General features: G+C 49.3%; 1 protein-coding gene and 1 non-coding gene across 2 annotated transcripts in view; both read left to right on the forward strand.

Moving 5' to 3' along the window:
- NPTN (neuroplastin) overlaps window positions 1-20,926 on the forward strand; it is a 43,800-nt gene extending 22,874 nt beyond the window's left edge. The window contains exons 5-7 of the mRNA XM_048481758.1: window positions 6,003-6,136; window positions 7,337-7,610; window positions 20,828-20,926. Of these exons, the coding sequence (XP_048337715.1) occupies window positions 6,003-6,136; window positions 7,337-7,610; window positions 20,828-20,853 (434 nt within the window). The 3' untranslated portion in view covers window positions 20,854-20,926. The remainder of the gene's footprint in view (window positions 1-6,002; window positions 6,137-7,336; window positions 7,611-20,827) is intronic.
- On the forward strand, window positions 16,012-16,174 carry LOC125424780. The gene has a single exon (XR_007243282.1). It is a non-coding gene; the product is annotated as a U1 spliceosomal RNA (small nuclear RNA).
- Window positions 20,927-23,077: the final 2,151 nt, after the last annotated feature.

A 23,077-nucleotide genomic window follows, 5' to 3' on the forward strand; every position in this document is an offset into this window, starting at 1 on the left:
AGCGCTAAAATGTGTCAGATTGGGGTGTCAAGTAAGTGCAGTTCTCTAGTTAGCGCTAAAATGTGTCAGATTGGGGTGTCATGCTTTGGCACAGGTGTCAGACTCGCGGCTCTCCAGATGTTATGGACTACAGTTCCCATCATCCCCGGCCAGCATGATGCTGGCAGGGGATGATGGGAACTGTAGTCAATAACATCTGGAGGGCCGCGAGTTTGACACCTATGCGAAGGGAGGATCTTCTACAACCAGGGCCTAGCACTGGAGAGACAGTCTCCTGTATATAACTTATGAAGATGAGGGAGCACAGACGGATGAATAACAAATCGTCCGGGCAGGTTGATGTAAGAAAATGTGGTCCTCGAGATACCTGGATCGTTTACAGTTTTAAAGATAAGCCCCGGTACTTTGGACCGCGCCTACAAACGAATTGGCCGTATCTGGCGCCTCGCTCGCGCGGAGGCTTAAGGGAAAGCTAAATCCTGTGTGAACGGAAACGGCTTCTTCTCCGCTTATCGGACCTCTCCTTCATCTCCGTGGCTTTGAACCAGACGTGTGTAAGGAAGTCCTTAAGCTAGATCCTATTAGAGAAGAAGCCGGGTTTGTTGCTCGGAGCGCTTTGTCGATTTTAACAGCCAGTCTTCAGTAAGTAAGAAGCGGGCAACTGCGGCCGGCCCAGCGGCTTAAAATCAGTTGACCTGCAAGGACCAAACTTGGTTTTACATGTGTAGTGCAAGAATGAATCCTGGCTTTTCCTAGGGCATAAAAGTTTCTATGGAGGGAATTAAAGCGAAGAAGGCGGAGGGGGTAGTTCTCGTCTGCTGGTTCTCATTTCTTAACTGTAGGGCAGTGGTGGTGAACCTATGGCACGGGTGTCAGAGGTGGCACTCAGAGCCCTCTCTGTGGGCACACACAAACAGGGTAACCCCCCTCCCCCCAATCTAGGCTGGCCTGGGCCACTGGGCTCGATTATTAGCATTAAACCTAAGATCTAATTTTGGGGGAGCAGTGTAGGTAACCCTGTTAAGTGCTGTTAAACCCGAGTGATTTTCACGCGAAGAACTAAAGCGCGATCCTTTACCTGGGAGTAAGCTCGGTTGCTGGCAATGGGGCCTGCTTCTGAGTAAGCGCTCCTAGGGTCATGATTCACCCTGTTGGAAGAGTTGCATGGTTGCTTCAAAGCAAAGCCACCAACTACCACCAAGCTTACTCCCGAGTAACGCGCACCTCAGAGCCGACCGTTTTTTTCTAAACGAAAACCTCAGTATTCAGGTTAAATTGCCGTGTTGGCACTTTGCGATAAATAAGTGGGTTTGGGGTTGCAATTTGGGCACTCATTCTCGAAAAGGTTCGCCATCACTGCTGTAGGGCCTTCTATTTACCTGTGGCAAAAAGTGTCTTGTGTGTATAGTCCCTGCAACCCCAAACTTTTGATATAATCATCCCGGGAAAGTTGTGCATTTGTTTTAAAATAAAGCAGTTTTATGTTGGGCCTGTAGCAACGATGAAATTGTTCCGGTTTCTAAAGAAATTGCCCACTTTCCTAGGGCATGAGGAGGGCGGCACATTGGAAAAGTGTTCTCGGAAGAGTCACCAGTGACCTCTGAGCCACTTGGTCTCACTGCTCCAATGGGATGCCTTTCACGCGTGCAAGAGGCTTAGTTTACGGCCTCTTCTTCTCCGCTCTCCAGCTATCAGCAATCAACACTCCCACTACTGTTCACCACACCACACCCACATAGTGTTGTTAGGGGGTTATATACTAGCCACTGTCCAATCAACTTGTGGGTAAAACAGCTGACTAGCACATTTGCCTTTGGCAGCTGCTGATCTAGATCTGAATATGTCCATTCCTGTTCCATATAGTTCAACAATGACCTCAGTATCCTTCGTACTAGGCAGGGACTTCTGTTGAGCTCTTTCTATAGGAGATGCAGCCTGCCTAACATTACTCCGGAGGGAGATGCAGTCATGGTAATGTATCCATTCATGAAAGTGGTGATTGTGTTTACACCTGGAAGAAAATAATTCATGAACTCAAAGACAATTGTTCCGCCGCCGACTTGAAGTATAAGACGTATGAAAGGAGACAACAGATAAAGTTTTTATTGAGGTGAATGTGTTGATAACATTGAAGTAGGATGTTCGGCTGCATCGGTGTTACTGAAGTTCTCCCATCGGAGATATCTGTAATGAAAGTAAAGATCTGTTAATGGCAATTGCATTTTATGTATGGTTATACACTGTACATTATATTTGTAATATATATAAGCCAGTGTGCAGCACACGCGGGTCACGTGATTTTTTGGTCCGGATTTGGCTAGCTCTTTCTATAGGAGCCAGGAATGTATGGCCCGGATTTGGCTAGCTCTTTCTATAGGAGCCAGGTTCATCTCGGGCAGTTCATTGATCTCAGATTGCAAATGCCTTAGCAGACCAGGTGCTCAGGAGCAGCAGCAGCAGCAGAAGGCCATTGCTTTCACATCCTGCATGTGAGCTCCCAAAGGCACCTGGTGGGCCACTGCGAGTAGCAGAATGCTGGACTAGATGGACTCTGGTCTGATCCAGCAGGCTAGTTCTTATGTTCTAATGTAGAACCAAGCCAAAAGTGTTGTGAACTTTGCCTGACAACTGCTAAAAGCAGGCGAAGGATACCTGGGGCGGTCAATTGGTGGTTTTTCTTCAATAATTTGATTCTGTTTTTCAGGGATTCCACCTAAACATCAGGAAAAACTTCCTGACCGTCAGGGCTGTTCGACAGTGGGATGCACTACCTCGGAGTACAGTGGAGTCTCCTCCTTTGGAGGTTTTTAAAGAGAGACTCGACGGCCATCTGTCAGGAGTGCTTTGATTGTGTGTGCCTGCATTGCAGGGGGTTGGACTGGATGGCCCTTGGGGGTCTCTTCCGACTCTGTGATTCTGTGATTCTAGACATTTTTTGGATGTGACCATATTCTGTCTGTATCTCCTCAGCTGAGATCTTTACTCTCCTGTTTGTTCAGCCCAGTTGACCAGCACTGCTTATTTGTTCATTTATTGTGTGCGTTTCTTACTGAGGCTCAAAATATAATAGATTGGTAATACAGTCAACAGACCGGAAGCGAAGCACGACTTAAATATTAATGTGACGCGTTAAGTGAGAACAAAAATAACGTAGCAGAAACCAGCAGATAGTATGAACGACACGTAGCATCGTCTGCAGTCTCTTAACTCTCCTTTCTGGGTCATATTGTTACAGCTCAGCCCTATTTCCTACTAAACACACCTTTGCCCTCCTCTCCGCTCACAGTTTGGCGAGTTAGCGGCCGGATTATTTGAGCCTGACAAATGCAGCTCTCACAAGATTAAAAATCGCGTCTCCAGCCAAAATTGTAAACAAAGCAGCAGTAGGCTGGTTTAAAAGGATGTGCCAAACGAGGCTAGCTGATTCCATCTCAGCCTGTTGGGTGGGGAGAGGGAAACGGTTAAAACACTGCAGCAGAGCAGTGGGATGTAGCCTTACTCGTGAGAAGAGCTGTGTGGCAAGATGGTCTCGGCCTTTGCATGTGGTCCTCAGTGATTTTGCACGGGCCTGTCTTTTGGCTTTGAGAAGAGAATCCTACCTGTAGCTCAGGCAGAGGTTGACAAATCAGAAATGGGAAAGGAAGATGGCCTGGAATGACTTACAGCCGCCGTATTTTGGCAGCTAGAAGAAGAAGAAGAAGAGTTTGGATTTATATCCCCCCTTTCTCTCCTGCAGGAGACTCAAAGGGGCTGACAATCTCCTTGCCCTTCCCCCCTCACAACAAACACCCTGCGAGGTAGGTGGGGCTGAGAGAGCTCCGAGAAGCTTTGACTAGCCCAAGGTCACCCAGCTGGCGTGTGTTGGAGTGCAGAAACACATTTGGTTCACCAGATAAGCCTCCACAGCTCCGGCGGCAGAGCGGGGAATCAAACCCGGTTCCTCCAGATTAGATACACGAGCTGTTAACCTCCTACGCCACTGCTGCTCTTCGCTAATCTTGTGTATGAGGACCAGTTTGCTTTGGGTTTCTTTCCCCTCTTCCTTTTTCGTTTTAAGGCGTCCCCCTGACTATATTCACGTCCCTTTGCCGCAAGCTTGGGTTTCCTAGCACGCCGTCGGAGGCTCAAGCAAAGAACAGGCGAGCCCTCAAAATAACTTCTCACGCCCCTGGATCTCTTTGCCGGAGACCTGGGATTGGACGTTGACTGGATTAACAGATCAGGCCCCGGCAGCAGCATCGCAGTGATATAATTAGCTGCCTAGAAAGTGAGTGTGTTTTGGAGGTGGGCACCGAGGCACACTAAGCCTTCTGCTACGAGGAGGTTCATCTCGGGCAGTTCATTGATCTCGGGTAATCTTCCCGAGGCATTGCATAGCATCAAGACTCAGACCGGCCGACGCTTAGCCGGATGCCGGAGCACCGGGGCGGGCTTTCAGGGAGGGCAAAGGCCGTTGCTTGGATTGGACCCATTTTCCTCCAGTGGCGAAAGGGAGTGCAGGAAATCTTTTAACAAGTTGATTTTTGTTTCAGAAAAAAAGGGCCCGAACGCCAGTTCTCCCCTCGAATGGATCCTGAAAAATGGGCTGGTACTTGGTACCAGTAGAAGAAGAAGAAGAGTTTGGATTTATATCCCCCCTTTCTCTCCTGTAGGAGACTCAAAGGGGCTGACAATCTCCTTTCCCTTCCCCCCTCGCAACAAACACCCTGTGAGGTGGGTGGGGCTGAGAGAGCTCCGAGAAGCTGTGACTAGCCCAAGGTCACCCAGCTGGCGTGTGTGGGAGTGCACAGGCTAATCTGAACTCCCCAGATAAGCCTCCGCAGCTCAGGCGGCAGAGCGGGGAATCAAACCCGGTTCCTCCAGATTAGATACACGAGCTCTTAACCTCCCACGCCACTGCTGCTCCTAATGTCCCGCAACGACAACAAAAAACCAGTCCTGCCTTTGACCTGCAAAAAGGCAGCGTTTGAGATCATAGGAATGGCCTGCCGGCGCTTCTGTCATTCTGCAAACTGCGTAAGACAGAACGGGGGGCATTTCAAGAGCAGGAGATATAGTATTTGGAGATTTGCATCCGCAGCGGCACGGTCCTTGTTGTTTGGGTATATGAAGATATCTTCTAAAACGTACACAGAAAAGCTGTATTGGATCAGTGGAAGTTGGCATACTAAATGTTTCAAACTGTGCACCTCCCCTTTCCTCTTTACATCTTGCTCTCCCGTTTTTCTTCTGGGTGAATAGGAAATGGAAATTGTATAGGCTGTATTAACATGGTATTTATCCCCATCTGGGAATGAATTTAAATCTTAATACTATAATTGTATTTATAGTGTTTAGCCTTGTAAGCCACCCTTAGCCTGGCCATGTCCAGGGATGGGCGGGGTACAAATGCAATCAAATAAATAAAAACAAATATTTGTAGGATAGAATCCTAGAGTTGGAAGAGACCCCCAAGGGCCATTCAGTCCAACCCCCTGCCATGCAGGAACGCACAATCAAAGCACTCCTGACGGAAGGCCATCCAGCCTCTCTTTAAAAACCTCCAAAGAAGGAGACTCCACCTCTCTGCGAGGCAGTGAACTCCACTGTTGAACAGCCATGAAAGTGAAAAGTACAGTAATGTACAGAAGTGTCTGAGTAATCCCATAAATAGTTTCTAGAAAGCCTTAAAGCAGTGGTTCTCAACCTTCCTAATTCTGCGACCCTTTAATACAGTTTCTCATGTTGGGGTGACCCCCAACCCTAACATTTATCCATTTTACAGATGGAGAACACTGATGCAGAGAGTCTTAGGCGACCCCTGTGAAAGGGTCGTTCGACCCCCAAAGGGGTCCCAACCCACAGGTTGAGAATCACTGCCTTAAAGGAATAATCCTGAAGTGGTCGAACTATATCAAGATGTGGCGTGGTGGAGCATCCCTCTGCCTCCTTGAGTGTCTGAAATCTCTTCAAAGGTTTCTGTTTTCCAAATGCTCTCCTTTCGGTTTTGTTTTTTTGCTTAGCCAAACCTGACATCACCGGCCACAAGCGAAGCGAGAACAAGAACGAAGGCCAGGACGCCATGATGTACTGCAAGTCCGTGGGCTTCCCGTACCCAGAGTGGGTGTGGCGTAAGCGGGTGGACGCGGTTGTCATGGTGAGTATCGGATATGACGTCGTTCAATTAACCAGCAGAGACTTAAAAGTTTTCTGGCCAGCGGTTCACCCTCCTTTATATGGTCTTCTTAGCTCAGCATTGAAGCCAGCGTGGTACAGGGGTTAAGAGCAGGTGGATTCTAATCTGGAGAACCGGGTTTGATTCCCCACTCCTCCACCTGTCAGAGGCCTGTCTGGTAAACCAGATGTGTTTCCGCACTCCTGCATTCCAGCTGGGTGACCTTGGGCTAGTCACAGTTCTCTCTGAACTGTTCTCTCTGGACCGCACTTGGAGTGCTGTGTTCAGTTCTGGTCGCCACATCTCAAAAAGGATATCGAAGAGATAGAAAAAGTGCAGAGAAGGGCAACGAGGATGATTGAAGGATTGGAGCACCTTCCTTATGAGGAGAGGCTGCAGCGTTTGGGACTCTTTAGTTTGGAGAGGAGACGTCTCAGGGGGGATATGATTGAAGTCTATAAAATTATGCATGGGGTAGAAAATGTTGACAGAGAGACATTTTTCTCTCCTTCTCACAATACTAGAACCAGGGGCATTCATTGAAAATGCTGGGGGGAAGAATTAGGACTAATAAAAGGAAACACTTCTTCACACAACGTGTGATTGGTGTTTGGAATATGCTGCCACAGGAGGTGGGGATGGCCACTAACCCGGATAGCTTTAAAAAGGGCTTGGACAGATTGCAAATGCCTTAGCAGACTGAGATTGCAAATGCCTTAGCAGACCAGGTGCTCGGGAGCAGCAGCAGCAGCAGAAGGCCATTGCTTTCACATCCTGCACGTGAGCTCCCAAAGGCACCTGGTGGGCCACTGCAAGTAGCAGAGTGCTGGACTAGATGGACTCTGGTCTGATCCAGTAGGCTAGTTCTTATGTTCTTATGAACTCTCTCAGCCCCACCCACCTCACAGGGTGTTTGTTGTGGGGGGGGGGAGAGGGAAAGTAGATTGTAAACCCCTTTGAGTCTCCTTACAGGAGAGAAAGGGGGGATATAAATCTAAACTCTTCTTCATCGGAATATTAGATGTGGATGATGTCGTTATATGAAGTAAAGCTGACTGCCAAACTGTCTCTTGCGAAGTGTTTGTTTAGAAAACAAACGCCCAGTTAAAGAGGCGGCTCCTCCTGAGCATTTGCTAAACGGTCGCCGCCTTGACTCCTTTCCCTCGCTCTGCGTTTCCAAAGGACCTCAAGAACGACAGCGGCCGCTTCTTCGTCGTCAGCAAAGAGAACTACACCGAGCTGCACATCAAGAACCTGCAGATCGACGAGGATCCCGGCGAGTATCTATGCAACGCGACCAACCCGGTGGACAGCACGTGCGAGACCACCATCCTGCGCGTCCGCAGCCACCTGGCCCCGCTGTGGCCTTTCTTGGGGATCCTGGCCGAGATAATAATCCTCGTGGTCATCATCGTGGTTTACGAGAAGAGGAAGCGGCCAGACGAAGTCCCTGACGGTAAGGGTGTTCTCTCGAGCGCTGTGCGGACCCAGGGGGATCAGGTCTCTCTTCTTCTTTCCGTGCCCCCCCCCCGCCCCCACCAAACCACCACCTGGTTTCAAGATCCCCTGTTTCCCCGAAAATAAGACATCCCCTGAAAATAAGACTTAGCAGAGGTTTTGCTGAAGTGCTAAATATAAGGCATCCCCCGAAAGTAAGACGTAGCAAAGTTTTCGTTTGGAAGCATGCCCGACAAACAGAACACCAGAAAAATAAGATATCCCCTGAAAATAAGACATAGTGCATCTTTGGGAGCAAAAATTAATATAAGACACTGTCTTGTTTTCGGGGAAACACGGTCGCTGCCTTTCAGACTGTCAGTTCCTTTTAAATCTGTAGCTGAGGTCTGCCCCGATATTATTTCAAGGTGCATGATCAAACGTCTCCCTTGTTTTACAAAAAATAATAACTCACGAGGAATGTGGCTTGCAGAACCAGAACGTCGCAGTTTGCTGGTGTCCTTTCCATTGGGAAGGCCTGCTAAGACATTGAACATGAGAAAGCACGAGGCTGGTTTTGCCTCTAGGGCAGGGGTCCCAAGTCTGGCGTAGGCTGGTGAGTGCAGCCACAGGAGGAGGAACCACACCCACAGAGGCAGACGCCCAAGCACATGTGTCAGGAGGATAGAAGAGAACCAGCACTGTAGCGCCAGCTACCACTAGAACACCGTTGCTTTAATTTTCCGAGCCAGTCTCGTCTCCAGCAGCCAGTCAGAAGCCCTGGTGGGCAGTAGCCCCGCCCACTTTCTAAAAGAAACACCTGGCGGGCACCCTGTACCCCTTTGGTGACCCCTGCTTTAGTGGCATTCCCTTGTCAACATTTTCTGGGCCTTATGAAGACGAGCGGGTCTGTTTCTCCAGGAGCAGCAGTGGCGTAGGAGGTTAAGAGCTCGTGTATCTAATCTGGAGGAACCGGGTTTGATTCCCCGCTCTGCCGCCTGAGCTGTGGAGGCTTATCTGGGGAATTCAGATTAGCCTGTGCACTCCCACACACGCCAGCTGGGTGACCTTGGGCTAGTCACAGCTTCTCGGAGCTCTCTCAGCCCCACCCACCTAACAGGGTGTTTGTCGTGAGGGGGGGAGGGCAAGGAGATTGTAAGCCCCTTTGAATCTCCTACAGGAGAGAAAGGGGGGATATAAATCCAAACTCTTCTTCTTCTTCTTCTTAAAAGAACCGTCCTAGAAGGAATCGTTGTTTGGGAAATAACGCCGGAAGCTTTATGCTTGGTTGCAGAGTCCACTCTCAAGTTTTATGGGGCAGGGCCTTACCGAACAGCCCCTTGGATGCTTCCCAGAGCATCTCTGGCAGGCCCCTTCTTCGCTTACCTCATTTTGAAGTACTTGCCGTCGTTCCGAACTGAAACCGAATTCCCTTTGAAGGGATGGTTTTCTGAGAGCACGGGACTCTTGGAAATCCGTGGGGGAGAGGGATGAAGCCATTCTTCAAGCCATACTTTATAAGTCAATACCCCCCCCCTTCTTAAATCTGAACTCATATAAGAAAAGCCTGAAGCTGTTTTCATTTTAAAGAAAAAGAGGCCGTTTCAGACTTTTGGGCAGTTCTCTATAGAACGAGCCAGTGAGCGTCTCTTGTGTTAAAACGGAAAACTTTGGGTGCCTCGAGAAAGTGTTAGTGGCACCCCAATCCTTCATATGGACAATATGCTTTAATTCAGTGATTCTCAACCAGGGTTCTGTGGTACCCTGGGGTACCATGAGCACGTCCCAGGGGTACCATGACAATGCTACCGCCTGTCGTCGTCCCCCCCCCACCAGAATCAAATGGATTTTGAAGGGGGGGGGGGGTTGGAAGCTTCATGGGCTCCCTTTGAACAACGCTGAAAAACAGCCTTGTTTTATTTGCCTAAATTTGGTGTGGATGGGGGGGGGGGTGGATTTAAAGGAGCTCTCCCTTTAAATCCCCCCCAATCCATGTCGAATTTAGGCAAACAAACAACGCGGCTGTCAATGCTGCTTTCCCTACCCTCCCCCCCCCCCCCGCTTGCCACTCCCCCCACCTACAGGCCAAAAATGCAACAACAAAAATCAAATGAACCTCAGGGGTACCCTGAGAAATGAAGAGCGAGGTCAAGGGTACCCCGATGTCGAAAAGGTTGGGAAACGCTGCTTTAATTAATAGTGTACAGAGTGGCTCTGGACTGGAGCCTCATGCCCCCGACAAGGCCAAGACTACCGTTCCGCCAGCTGCGGTTGCATGAAGCTCAGGCTTCGTAGTGGATTCCCTCCTGTAAGTCACCTTGGGCAAAAACGATGCCCTGTTGAGATGACCGTATCTGATGCCCCAAAGGGGATCGTCCTGGGTAAGTTTGGAGGAGGGAAAAAGGGATGGACAGGCTTGAATAATATGCCGGCTGGCAAAAAAGAGAACCGGGTTTGATTCCCAGCTCTGCCGCCTGAGCTGTGGAGGCTTATCTGGGGAATTCAGATTAGCCTGTGCACTCCCACACACGCCAGCTGGATGACCTTGGGCTAGTCACAGCTTCTTGGAGCTCTCTCAGCCCCACCCACCTCACAGGGTGTTTGTTGTGAGGGGGGAAGGGCAAGGAGATTGTAAGCCCCTTTGAGTCTCCTGCAGGAGAGAAAGGGGGGATATAAATCCAAACTCTTCTTCTTCTTCTTTTTCTCTTTCTTCCCGCTCTCGCCAAGTGCACCTAGCCGGTCTGTTGAGATCAGAAGATAAATTGTGCTGTGGGAATGCTCGCCGTAGTAGAGTGCATGTTCTGGGGTGAGAGGAAACGTCCCAGAAAGAGTCCCAGCACCACCCCAAAAGCCATGTGTGGCGCGTGTGGAGGGACCGCTCAACTCTTTCGGAGCGCAGCTAACGGCAGCATTACCAGGCATGAGTGCGCGTGCGCGCCAGAGCGAAACTAACCCCCCGCAGGATGGCTCCCGAGTAGTTCCGCTTGCGTGTGTTTGTGTACTAACTCGGTGGGGGGCGGATGTGTGTCTTCTCGCACGCCCCTTCTGCTCCACCACGGCTGGGAAAGACCTCTTTCCACGCCCTCTGCCGCCGGCTTCTCCTTCCGGGAGGGCTTTGTGAATGTTGAGCTCAAACAAGGCCCGAGCAGACCAGGAGCCGGGTCGGTCCAGTTGGCTGGCTGGCTAGCTGGGGCTTGCAGTCCGGCATGAGAGAGTTCTGCATGGGGGTTTCTGTTTGACCAAGTCACGGACGTTTGCAAAACGGGTGTTGCTAGCTGGTGGGTGTTTTTTTTAAAAAAAAAAATGAGCATTTGACGAAAGCGTGCATGTGCCGAGAGCAAAGAGCGTGCGGGGATCTTGTGGCATTTCCGTGGGGTTTCAAATCACACGGGGGAAACAGGTAAGGAAGGCCGGACCTGGGCAGCAAACGCGGTCGCAGGACGGCGGCGCCCCGTAGGCAATGGGGGGGCCGGGACTTCCTTTTTGGTAAAATGCCACAAAACAGCCAGACTGCCCGTACTGAGCAAGCCCCAGTCGCAGTCTTGCCCTTTTCTTAAAAGGGAGCCGGGTCTCATGTCGCGCCTCTTTTGTGAGTTGGCTGCCATTTTGTTCCACTTCGGCTTGGTTGGATCAACTTTACTGTACTGTTTCTTCCACTTATGGCGTGGGCACAGCTGTCGGGTGTGGTGTACTGGCTGGAGGACCGGGCTAGGCCCCGGGACCTACACTCTGCCGTGGAAGCTCACTTTAGGTGTCTGTGACCTGCCTGCAAGAGAGAGTAGGACCCTTTCTGGCTTAGGAGGTTAGGAGCAGCAGTGGCGTAGGAGGTTAAGAGTCTCGTCTCCAGCAGCCAGTCAGAAGCCCTGGTGGGCAGTAGCCACGCCCACTTTCTAAAAGAAACACCTGGCGGGCACCCTGTACCTCTTTGGTGACCCCTGCTTTAGTGGCATTCCCTTATCAACATTTTCTGGGCCTTATGAAGACGAGGGGGTCTGTTTCTCCAGGAGCAGCAGTGGCGTAGGAGGTTAAGAGCTCGTGTATCTAATCTGGAGGAACCGGGTTTGATTCCCCGCTCTGCCACTTGAGCTGTAGAGGCTTATCTGGGGAACTGGATTAGCTTTTGCACTCCAACACAAGCCAGCTGAGTGATCTTGGGCTAGTCACAGTTCTTCTGAGCTCTCTCAGCCCCACCTACCTCACAGGATATTTGTTGTGAGGGGAAAGGAGTTTGTAAGCTCCTTTGAGTCTCCTTACAGGAGAGAGAGGGGGGATATAAATCCAACTCTTCTTCTACCGTCTGGTGACGATGTGATCTCTTCTCACGCACGTTTCCTTGATGAAGAAATAATGTTCGGTCAACATTTGTTCCATTTAAACCAGGGACTGATCTGTAGAAGGCTCATAGTTATTTCTTAGCTGTCCTGGTATATTTGTGTACTGTGAAAACGGAAGCATTTTGGCTTTCCTCCCCTTCTTGAAGTAAAGGAATATTGCGTTGATCGCAAGGAACCCCTTCCACAAAGGCGAGTTAGCGCAGCTTCCACAGGCTGTAGCCGGGGCTCGGTTGCGGGGACGGGGAGGAAAGCTACGTAGTGAGCCGAAAGACCCCCGACGCCCAGCAGCCTCCACACCTGTGCTGCTTACCTGCATGAATAATTTTTTTAAAAGGCTGCCGGCTTTTGCTTCTTCCAAAAGTCAGCTGGTGCTCATCTCTGCGTCCGTTCCCCAAGGGCATTCTCACCCCGGAAAGGTCAGTGTGTCCAAGCAAACGGAAGTAACAAACTTGCCCTGGGAGCAGAGTCGGCGTCCTCTCCTCCTTCCGACGGGACTTCCAGTCACTGTATCTTTCAGATGCCGTTGGAGGCCTCACGGCTAGAGATGAACAAGCGTGCCGCTTTTCGCCCCTGGCGCCTTCTCCAGGCTGATGTTTTCCCTTCTGTGCATGTCTGATCCAGGAGATCAGGGGAAGGTGGCTTTGGGCCGCGCAGCTGTCTAGAACGACCTTGTCTGGGTGCTAGCCGGGCGAGGAGTAACGTCAGGTTTAGGAGGGCTTTGACCGTTAAGCTGGATTTATTTTTTCAAGGCCTTGATAGAGATCGGCACCGGTCCGCGGTGATCCATTGAAGAGATAAGCCGAGGGGATTGATTTAATGAAATAGATGCCTTCGGTCGGATTTAAAACACAAATATGTATAAACGCGCTCCTTAAAAAGGTGGTCGCGTCTGGGGGTAAGTAGCAAGTAAAAACGCCTTGGCTGCATTTTTGCACAGAATGCTGCAAACGGGGTGGTTTCTACTTCAGAACCCTTTTCTGTGTGCATTTTTTGGTTTTTTGAACCCGTTAACAGTAATGCCTCGTTTTAATTAACTTGTGTGGGGTTAAAAATGTCAGATCTGCCTTTTTCTGCCAGCCATTTCATTCCCTTGCTTTCTTTCCGGAGTTTTCTTGCTTCTTTCAATCCTAGAGCTAAATAGCAACGTGAAGGAAGCATTCGTGTGGTCCTCCATTTTCTTTTTCCTTTTTCTTTTTCCTTTCTGTCCCATACACCTTTAGGCACATTTAATCTTCCGGGGGGGAAAAATTAGCTCTGCCTTGCAAAACAAAAACAAAACCGAAGGTCGAATGGAAAAAATAGGGAACGCCGGCTGCCGTTCAGTACAGTACAGAACAAAGGCAGGTAGCAGCATATATTGGGCCGACTGTAGCCAGGATTTAGTCGGTAGGTACTGCTGATTTGTGGAGCTGATTGTTGCTAGAGGTTGTTACTTTTAGCACAGCTGTGTCAGACATGTGGCCGGGGGGGGGGGGGCGGATGCGGTTTATCAGGTCCGTGAGGCAGCTGAGGCACACACACCCCCAAGAGCATGGGGGTTGTCTCAGCTGGTTCGCAGGCATCACCACCCTCTCAAGGCAGCCCCTCCCCCAACTTCAGGCTCCCCAGTCCAGACACACACACACACACACACACACACCCAGTGCCATTCCAGGGCCAGCTGGAACACCCACCATCCAGGGCCCAGCTTTGACCGAGTCACATTTCTGTCACATCCGGCCCTCGTACCAAATGAGTTCGTCCCCCTTGCTTTAGTACAGTGATGGCGAACCTTTTCGAGACCAAGTGCCCAAACTGCGACCCCAAACCCACTTATTTAGTGCAAAGTGCCAACGCGGCAATTTCACCTGAATACTGAGGTTTTAGTTAAGAAAAAATGGATGGCTCTGAGGCGTGTGTTACTCGGGAGTAGGCTTGGTGGTAGTTGTTGGCTTTGCTTTGAAGCAACTCTTTGAACGGGTGAATCAGCACCCTAGGAAGGTTTACTCAGAAGCAAGCCACATTGCCAGCAACCGAGCTTACTCCCAGGTAAAGGATCACGCTTTAGTTCTTTGCATGAAAATCAGTGGGGTTTAACAGCGCTTAACAGGGTTACCTACACTGCTTCCTCAAAACTAGGTCTTGGGTTTAATGCTAATAATCGAGCCCAGTGGCCCAGGCCAGCCTAGATGTGTGTGTGGGGGGGCAATTTCCCCCCCACACATGATGAACTCTGTTTTTGCATGCCCACAGAGAGGGCTCTGAGTGCCACCTCTGGCACCCGTGCCACAGGTTCGCCATCACTGCTTTAGTATCTTTGTGGTCTTTGTGTTCCCTTTGGGACAAGCGGCATTGGTTGGCGCTTGGAAGTTTTTATCAAAAGCCCTTCGCCACCTTCCCTACAGGGTTTATTATTTCTGCTTCTGTAGCAAGTCCAAAGCCACCCTTGAAGCTAAAATGACCAAACGGCAGCCGTTGTACCTGGATCCCGTTATGACGAGACGAGCGTCACTAGGCAAGGTAATAGCGCTCGGAAAAGCGGAAAGGCAGCAGGCAAAGAGGGAGACCCGACATTTATTTGTTAGGTTTTCGTCCTGTCCTCCCGGACACGGCAGACTCAGAACGGCTCCCAGCGCCGTTTCGGTAAAACATAGTACAATTCGTCGTGACGCCTAGAAACCCAATCAAGGGTGGCGCCATTTAAAACTTAAAACATTTTCCCCCCAAACCATGTAGTCAAGGCAAGGACAGGGAAGTCAACGAAGATGGGTCACACCCCATCTTGCAGCAACTGTGGAACTCAGATAGAGCCCTCAGGGCCCTGGTATCATTATCACAGGTGTCAAACTCGCAGCCCTCCAGATGTTGTGAACTACAGTTCTCATCATCCCCTGCCAGCATGATGGGAACTGTAGTCCATAACATCTGGAGGGCTGCGAGTTTGACACCTATGCATTGAGATGGATTCACTCCAACAAGCGGGCCATGGCCCTTGGGCTGCTAGACCTGAATGTGTCTGCTAAACGAGAGGACTTTATGGGAGTCATGAATGCATAGTATCCCTGTAAGAAGTGACTCAATTGCGCTTATACGCACGCACGCACCACGCTTGATATAAACGCAGCTGCAAACTTTGTCAAAAACCCTTAAATGCTGTCTGGAAAGCTTTTGACCTTTACCTGTCTCACACAGGACTGCTAATTTTGAAAACTTGGAGGTTCGTACGTGCCCAAGAATTCATTAGTGTGACTTCTTAGACTCAAATGGGAAAACATTCACAGTTTCTTGGCATGCTCTTATCTGGTGTGTCAGCCCCGGGCAAGGGACCCCAACCTTTTGGAATGTTGTTCACCACTCCCAAAATGGGTTCCTTGGGAGGCAGGGCCAGCCCACAAAATGGCTGCCACGAGAGGTGGAGCCAAGCAAGAATACTTCCTTCCTCCCACTTCCCTGGAAGGAAGGAAAGGCCGAAAGGGAAATGGAATCGCACACATTCCTGGCTAGCACATAGCACTGAGAAGAGAAGATGAGTAGTGGAACTGGAGAAAGGAGCAGCAGTGGCGTAGGAGGTGAAGAGCTCGGGTATCTAATCTGGAGGAACCGGGTTTGATTCCCCGCTCTGCCGCCTGAGCTGTGGAAGCTGATCTGGGGAATTCAGATTAGCCCGTACACTCCCACACACGCCAGCTGGGTGACCTTGGGCTAGTCACAGCTTCTCGGAGCTCTCTCAGCCCTACCCACCTCACAGGGTGTTTGTTGTGAGGGGGGGAAGGGCAAGGAGATTGTCAGCCCCTTTGAGTCTCCTGCAGGAGAGAAAGGGGGGATATAAATCCAAACTCCTCTTCTTCTTCTTCTTCCTTTGGGTGGCCATGTTTTTCTTCCCGCCTTGCCCAAAGGGGGAAGTTGAGCGTCAGTACCGACGGAGGTGTTAGCCAATGAGAGATGGGCGGCCTCTGCCCACTGGCTCTTCAAAATCAAACACCACCTCACCTGGCTCATGGTTCCAAGTCCCTGTGCTTGCTGCATCGGCGTTGACTACGCTACAGCATTTGCATTATTTCTAGAGAGGAAGAGTGAGGAAGGCTCCAGTGGTCTTTTGGACCTTGTTGCCCAGTCTGGCAGGGGAGACACCTTGACCACGAGGAGGTTTTCCCAGGGTGAGGCGCACCCGTTGCACCGCGGGTGTGCTGACCCCTGCGATTTCCCCAAATGCGGGAAACTCGACTGCATAAAAGGTAGGGTACGAAACTAGGAAGCGTCTTCTCCCAATCGTCAGTTAATTGCTCTCCTCTCTTGGTTCTCAAATGTTCAGGAAACTTCCTAAACGTTCAGGAAACTTCCTATCTAAAACACTAGCTGCAAAAGCCCCCAAAAGTTGGGAATTCGGCCATTTTGTACGCCGTTCGATATCGCCCTCTGTCGTAACCCAACATTCCACCCGGGTGGGTCTCTGTGCGTCCCCAAGCAACGCGTCCAAGCTTTTCATTGGATGGCCTTGCAGACTCGGAAAGAGGGATTCGTGCATTTGGTACCAGGCGAGACGTAAAACTTAGGAGTAGACAGTTGTCCGGGCCAAGGGGCCCCTTTGCCTAGAGATCACGCGCTGCACGCTTCTGCAAATTTCACCTTCGAATGTGCTGAGAAGCTCTCAAAAGCCCACGTGTTCTTTGCTTTATAACTCGCTCATAAAGGTGGGAAGACCTGCTGAATTACCTCCCGGAAGAAAAAAAAAAACCCATGTTGTGGTGGCATCCTTGGGGCAGCAAACTGGAATCCAGCGAGGCCGGTGTGATTCGGGGCCTCTCCCTTCGCGCACCCCACGTCCGAATGAAAACGCAGAGAGAGGCCCACGGCTCGGTGTGGCGACCCGGCCGGCGCCGCTCGTCGCGAGCTAGAGATGTGACTTTAGTTTCATGCTGTTTTTTGAGTTTGTGTTGTTTAATCTGTCAGTTACTATGACTTCTTTTTTTCCCCCCTTTTCCAATCGCATCATTCCTTTTAAAACGGTGGTAAGTGAGACGATCTGCATGCTTCTGGAGTTTGTTTTTAATCTCCCGCTTCAGTCTGATAACGATGCACCAGTTTCCATAACGTTAACACTTTTCTTTTCTTTTTCCTTCCTCATTCACATCCACCACTAATTTGGAGTTGTTTTTTTTAAGTTCGCTGTTCCTTTTTTTTTCCCAAACCAAAAAAAAAAAACACCACACCTTTTGTTTTCTGATTTTTGTACCATGTTTCTGTACTTCCGTCCCTTCCCGAGCCAACTCTGTAGGAACTTTTTAAAATGGCTTTTCTTTCTGTCACGTGTTAGACCGGGCCGGTATTGACTTTTTATTTTTTGGTGGCGGCCCAGTGGCACACCCGCAAGCTGGTGGCTTTCGATGCCTGTCACTCTCTTCCTGGATTCACAAGGGAGGGGGACAGCAGACCCACCAGCCCGAGAGAGATACGTGCCCGCAACTTTTACACGGGACACGCTCCCACGCGGAAGGCAAACAGTGGGCCTGCTTGGCTTCCCTTTTAAAAAAGGAAACCTTTTTTTGTTAGTAGACTATTCATCCATGAGCTCCTCCTTATATAATATGTAGAATATGTACAGATTGGAACGTCCCAGATGGTACCCCTTGGAGCTTAAGCGTGGTCCGCACAGCACAGTGGAAGGAGGCGGCAGAGTCTTAAGGTGGTAGAACGGACTCGGCCACTTCAACTTGCAGTGGGAGGGGGGCTGGATAAACTAACAGTGGTTAAGAGCAGGTGGATTCTAATCTGGAGAACCGGGTTTGATTCCCTGCTCCTCCACCTGAGTGACAGAAGCTACTCTGGTGAGCCAGATGTGTTTCTGCACTCCTACATTCCTGCTGGGTGACCTTGGGCTAGTCACAGTTCTCTCTGAACCCTGTCAGCCCCACCTACTTCACCAGGTGTCTGTTGTGGGGAGAGGAAGGGAAAGGAGCTTGCAAGCCACCTTGAGTCTCCTTACAGGAGAGAAAGGTGGGGTATAAATCCAAACTCTTCTTGTTCTAATGTTCCCCGTGTATTTTTTAATCAGCAAAATAAAATAAAAATTAGCACATCAGGGGGAGAGTTTTAAGCGTAGCCCATCACGCACAGTGTGAATTCTCAGTTTCCGTTACGGCAGGGGTGTTCTGGGGGAAGAAAATTAATGAATTCCCTCATTGTGAACTGGCCCGGTCTGTTCAGCCGTACGCGTGAGGCCTTTCACTGGCTCTCGACCAGAAATGGGGTTTTTTTCCCCATCTTTCTCCGGCCTGCTTAGCCACACGCCTTTCCAAAGAGTCTCCAAGTTGGTCGGATGCTGTTGACCAATAGCCAAGGCTTTTAAGCAGATTGTCTGTGTGTGTGTGCGTGCGTATGCGTGCGTGTGCGTTTTGTTTGTTTTTTTGTTTTGAACTATGGCATTACTAACACCGCTAACTTCTAGAAGAACCTAAGAACTTGCCAGTCTCCTTTGGCTTCTAAGTGGACGGCTTTAGAGAACGTGGCGTGCCTAAACATAGTTAGCCTTCCTTAAAACCTTTTATTTTTAATAGAGGGGCGGGGGTTTGAAAAAGATACATCTCTGAAAGGGGGAGACTTAGTTTTGCCGTTAACCGTGCTTCATGTTTTCAGTACCTGGTGTGTCTCTGTATATCTCTCCATTGTACAAACAGCACATTCGATGTTTGGTCTTCCTTTAACAGTCTTGGTTCTCTGTACCTTGTTCCGATTAGTTTTGCCGCCAGCAGCGAGACTTGTAGACACCGGTGTGTCGCTAGCGTGTTCTATTATTATCATTTTGTTTTGGCCATGAAGCTGTGGGTTTGTGGTTAGCTCTATTTATTTTGAACTCCCCCACCCCTTTTAATACCTCCTCTGGTTAACTGTGCTAGCAGTGGCTTTGCCTATCCGTTGCCGATAAGGTACAGGTGGAGTAATGCTCCTCTCCAACAGACATTACTCCTGGTTTGTGCTCATGCGATCACCTACACTGTTACTGAAGACTGTAGTTTCCATAACTGCTTTGTGTGCCTCAAGCTACCTTGTGGAATCCTGCTGAATTGTTTTTTTTTTATATTAAAGAAGGAAAGTAAAAGATTTCGGAGGAATAAACGCATCTAGCCTTGCGGGGGCAGGGGGGGGAACGCATCCAATAAATCAGTTCTGCAAGCAACTTTTTGGGAGAAGGTGTTCCCCCACCCACCCAGTAGCTTCCAGTATCCGCCCTCCCCGTTTCCCTCCTACGTAACGTGCTGCAGCGTTTTAAAAAAACATACACAAAACTTGGCCCTAAGGAGGTCCTTATGTGAAAAGTCATCTTGTCAAATTTTTCTCCCACTTGCAAAAAAAGAAAAAATTGAAAAAAATGGAACAGCTTTCTGGCTCTCCCATGTGACAAGCTGAAATCTGTTGGTGGTTATGCCCTGTTCTGGATAAAAATGACAGGAGATCTGTGAATTCATCCACCGTTTCCTGGACAGTCTTTGTTCTGGGACGCTCCCTTTGGGTCCCGCGGCCTGACCAAGTTATGTCGCCAGGGGACGAGGACCCAAGTGCAGCATTCTAGAACAGTGGTGGCGAACCCGTGGCATGGGTGCCAGAGGTGGCACTCAGAGCCCTCTCTGTGGCCATGCGCACACAGAGTTCGCCGTGTGGGGGGTGGAAAATCACCTCACACACACACACGCACACATCTAGGCTGGCCTGGGCCACTGAGCACGACGTGCGCGCACCGCATGAGCAGGGAGGACTGGGCTGGCGAGCCTGGTGGCTGTTGCCTGGGGGGGGGGGCGCAGAGGAGGCAGAGATGCCAGAGAGCCACAGAGCGGTGTGCGTGGGACTTGCTGGAGGCTAGAGCAGGCTGGCCCCTGCTTGAGTGAGTGGAGCGGAGGAAGAGGGAGGCCAACCGGTTTTTTCTAAACTAAAACCTCAGCATTCGGGTTAAATTGCCGGGTTGGCACTTTGCGATAAATAAGTGGGGCTTGGGTTGCAATTTGGGCACTCGGTCTCGAAAAGGTTTCGCCATCACTATTCTAGAACAAAGACGGTCCAGGAAACGGCAGACGGATCTCCTGAACAGGGTATAATGAACAGGCAAATCAATATAAATCCTTCATTTTCCTTTACCAGAAGCTGTTAAATCTCTCTGCCCCACCCCCCATATTTATAGACGGAATCTCAAAAGTTAGCTGTTACCAGAGGGATTTGCCTTTTGTTGAACGTTTATACTTGTTATACTTTCAGTGTACTTTTGAGACATCAAGCCCCAAAAAAGTGTGTGAAAGCCATCGGAAGGGAACGGTATATGACCGTGGTGGCGAACCTTTGGCACTCCAGATGTTCATGGACTACAATTCCCATCAGCCCCTGCTGGCAAGGGCTGATGGGAATTGTAGCCCATGAACATCTGGAGTGCCAAAGGTTCTCCACCACCGGTATATGATTTTGCTGCGTATACCAGCGTTCTGTTCCTCGAGAGTTTTCAGGGAGGGTTCTTTTAAAAAATCACACGTGTGAATTCCAGAAACTAACAGCAGGATTTTACAACCGAAATGTTTGGTTTGTCTTTTCATCTCTCTTGTAAGAGTGAAGCGTTGGAACTTGGGGGCGAGTGTGACCATCTCGCGGCTATCTGTCCACTGTAGTCGCAGTTTTTTTTCCATGACAAGCATCTAAAGTGTTAACCGAAACCCATTCGAACAACATACTTTTTTGTCATCAAAATTCAAACCCTGAACAAAACAATGTAACTCCATGAACCTTTTTTGCAATGCCAAATGGAATGGCCTTTTAATGCTGTAGATGAGATTGTGTTATTGTCTTTACTGTCCAGCCCCGAGTCTTTCCCTCCCTGTGAAATCTAACTAGACTCCTTATTTCCTTCTCTCCTCTTCCTTGGACCGCGATGAAACGCCTTCCGTAGATGATGAACCAGCTGGGCCTATGTAAGTATCTGATCACGGCTCTTCATCTCGTGTTCGGGGCAACGATGGTCAAATCCCCCCCCACCCACAACAACAACAACCTTTATTTGGCATTTAAAAATAGGTTCTAGAGCATTGCCAGACATTTTGGAATACAAATCAAGAGTACATTCAAAGCGCAGACAGGAAGACTCTATATAGCAGTATACATTACTTAGAAAGTTCTGTCACTTGTAAAAGAAATTTTGCGACTTTTTCCAAGAGCATGACATCTGTATTGTTTAACAGAAGCTCCCAACAACAGAAACAGTTAGGAGTCACATTCAGATTTTGTCTAGGGCCACGCCTGGGAGAGAAATTCCTAATGCCCACATATCTCGGCAGTCAAAGAATAATGTGAGCTAGAGTCTCCACTTGATTTTTACAGTGTGGACAAACCCAATCCTGGGAGAGGTATGGATAAGTAGCTGCGACCCACTTTGTAATGGCCGCATGGAAGGTATTGGATCTGGCCCTTGTGATGGAATCCATCCTCTGTTGGGGTTCAGTTAATAATTCAAGATATTTGGCTATGTGCCCCTGTTCCGGGTGTATTGATTCCGACAGAGAGAGGGTGAGCATGATTTATTTGTACTTGCCCCAACAAGATATGATATTCCTGTTCTAGAAGTTTACTTTTCAAGGTTTGGAAAATTTCTCTGGGTGTCCAACATCCAGAGATCTTCCAGTAATAAAACCCTATTGGAGTAAATTCTTGATTTGAGAGAAGTTGATACCATCTCGAGGCAAATAGGTTCAAGGCCAGCTGTGTATGTTAAACTGCACACATCAGAGTTGAAACATAATTTGATCCAATACTTGAATGTATTCAGCCATGCTCTTGTTTCAAGTAGGTTCTGACCAGTTTCTAAGCATAGTACAGCATATGGTACAGAGTGTGGTAATCCAAGTATTTTATAGAGGGGAAGCTAGGATCAGGTATTCCTTTCCACAGCCGGAACCGGAACCCCCTCACATTGAATGGCAAGTTTCTGCAATAGCTTGCCTGCCATGCAATTCTTGTCCATCGCAGAGGAGTCTGGGATGTACTGTGGAGCCCATGCTTGGTACAAACAGAGCGCTCATCGTTAGGTCTCAGACCTTGAATCAATAAACGGACTCTGCGTTGCTGATCAGCAGCATTTATTGGGAAGGATTGGAGCACCTTCCTTATGAGGAGAGGCTGCAACGTTTGGGACTCTTTAGTTTTTGAGAGGAGAGGTCTGAGGGGGGATATGATTGAAGTCTATAAAATTACGCATGGGGTAGAAAATGTCGACAGAGAGACATTTTTCTCTCTTTCTCACAATACTAGAACCAGGGGGCAGACATTGAAAATGCTGGGGGGAAGAATTAGGACTAATAAAAGGAAACATTTTTTCACGCAACGCGTGATTGGTGTTTGGAATATGCTGCCACAGGAGGTGGTGTGATGGCCGCTAACCTGGATATCCTTTAAAAAGGGCTTCAACAGATTTATGGAGAAGTCGATCTATAGCTACCAATCTTGATCCTCCTTGATCTGAGATTGCAAATGCCTGAGCAGACCAGGTGCTCGGGAGCAGCCTCAGAAGGCCATTGCTTTCACATCCTGCAGGTGAGCTCCCAAAGGCACCTGGTGGGCCACTGTGAGTAGCAGAGAGCTGGACTAGATGGACTCTGGTCTGATCCAGCAGGCTCTTTCTTATGTTCTTAAGGCAACGAAGCACTCAGCCTGTTGAAACCAGTTCTGGCAAAGCTGGCTTCTACTGCGCCCTTTGTTACGTTAGATTAGATTAGATATTTAATTTATATACCGCCCTTCCTCAGAGGGCTCAGGGCGGTGCACAACATAATAAATAAACAATAACATAATAATACAATAGGACTAATAATACAGTAGGACTAAGCAAAATAACAGAACCAATGTTACACTAGCCCAGAGGTCTGCAACCTGCTGCTCTCCAGATGTTCATGGACTACAAATCACATCAGCCCCTGTCACCATGGCCATGCTGGCAGGGGTTGATGGGAATTGTAGTCCATGAACATCTGGAGAGCCGCAGGTTGCAGACCCCTGCGCTAGCCCCATAATGGGCCAACAATTCAACAAATGCTTATCAATTCTATACCAGGTTAACAATTGATCAATACATCAATGAAAATCACAACATGACACATAAAGTCTTATGCAACCCTTTCAGACCCAAACACATTTCAGCCCTTTGGCC

Source organism: Sphaerodactylus townsendi, linkage group LG17 (genome assembly GCF_021028975.2).
Source record: "Sphaerodactylus townsendi isolate TG3544 linkage group LG17, MPM_Stown_v2.3, whole genome shotgun sequence".
NCBI classification, from domain to species: domain Eukaryota; kingdom Metazoa; phylum Chordata; class Lepidosauria; order Squamata; family Sphaerodactylidae; genus Sphaerodactylus; species Sphaerodactylus townsendi.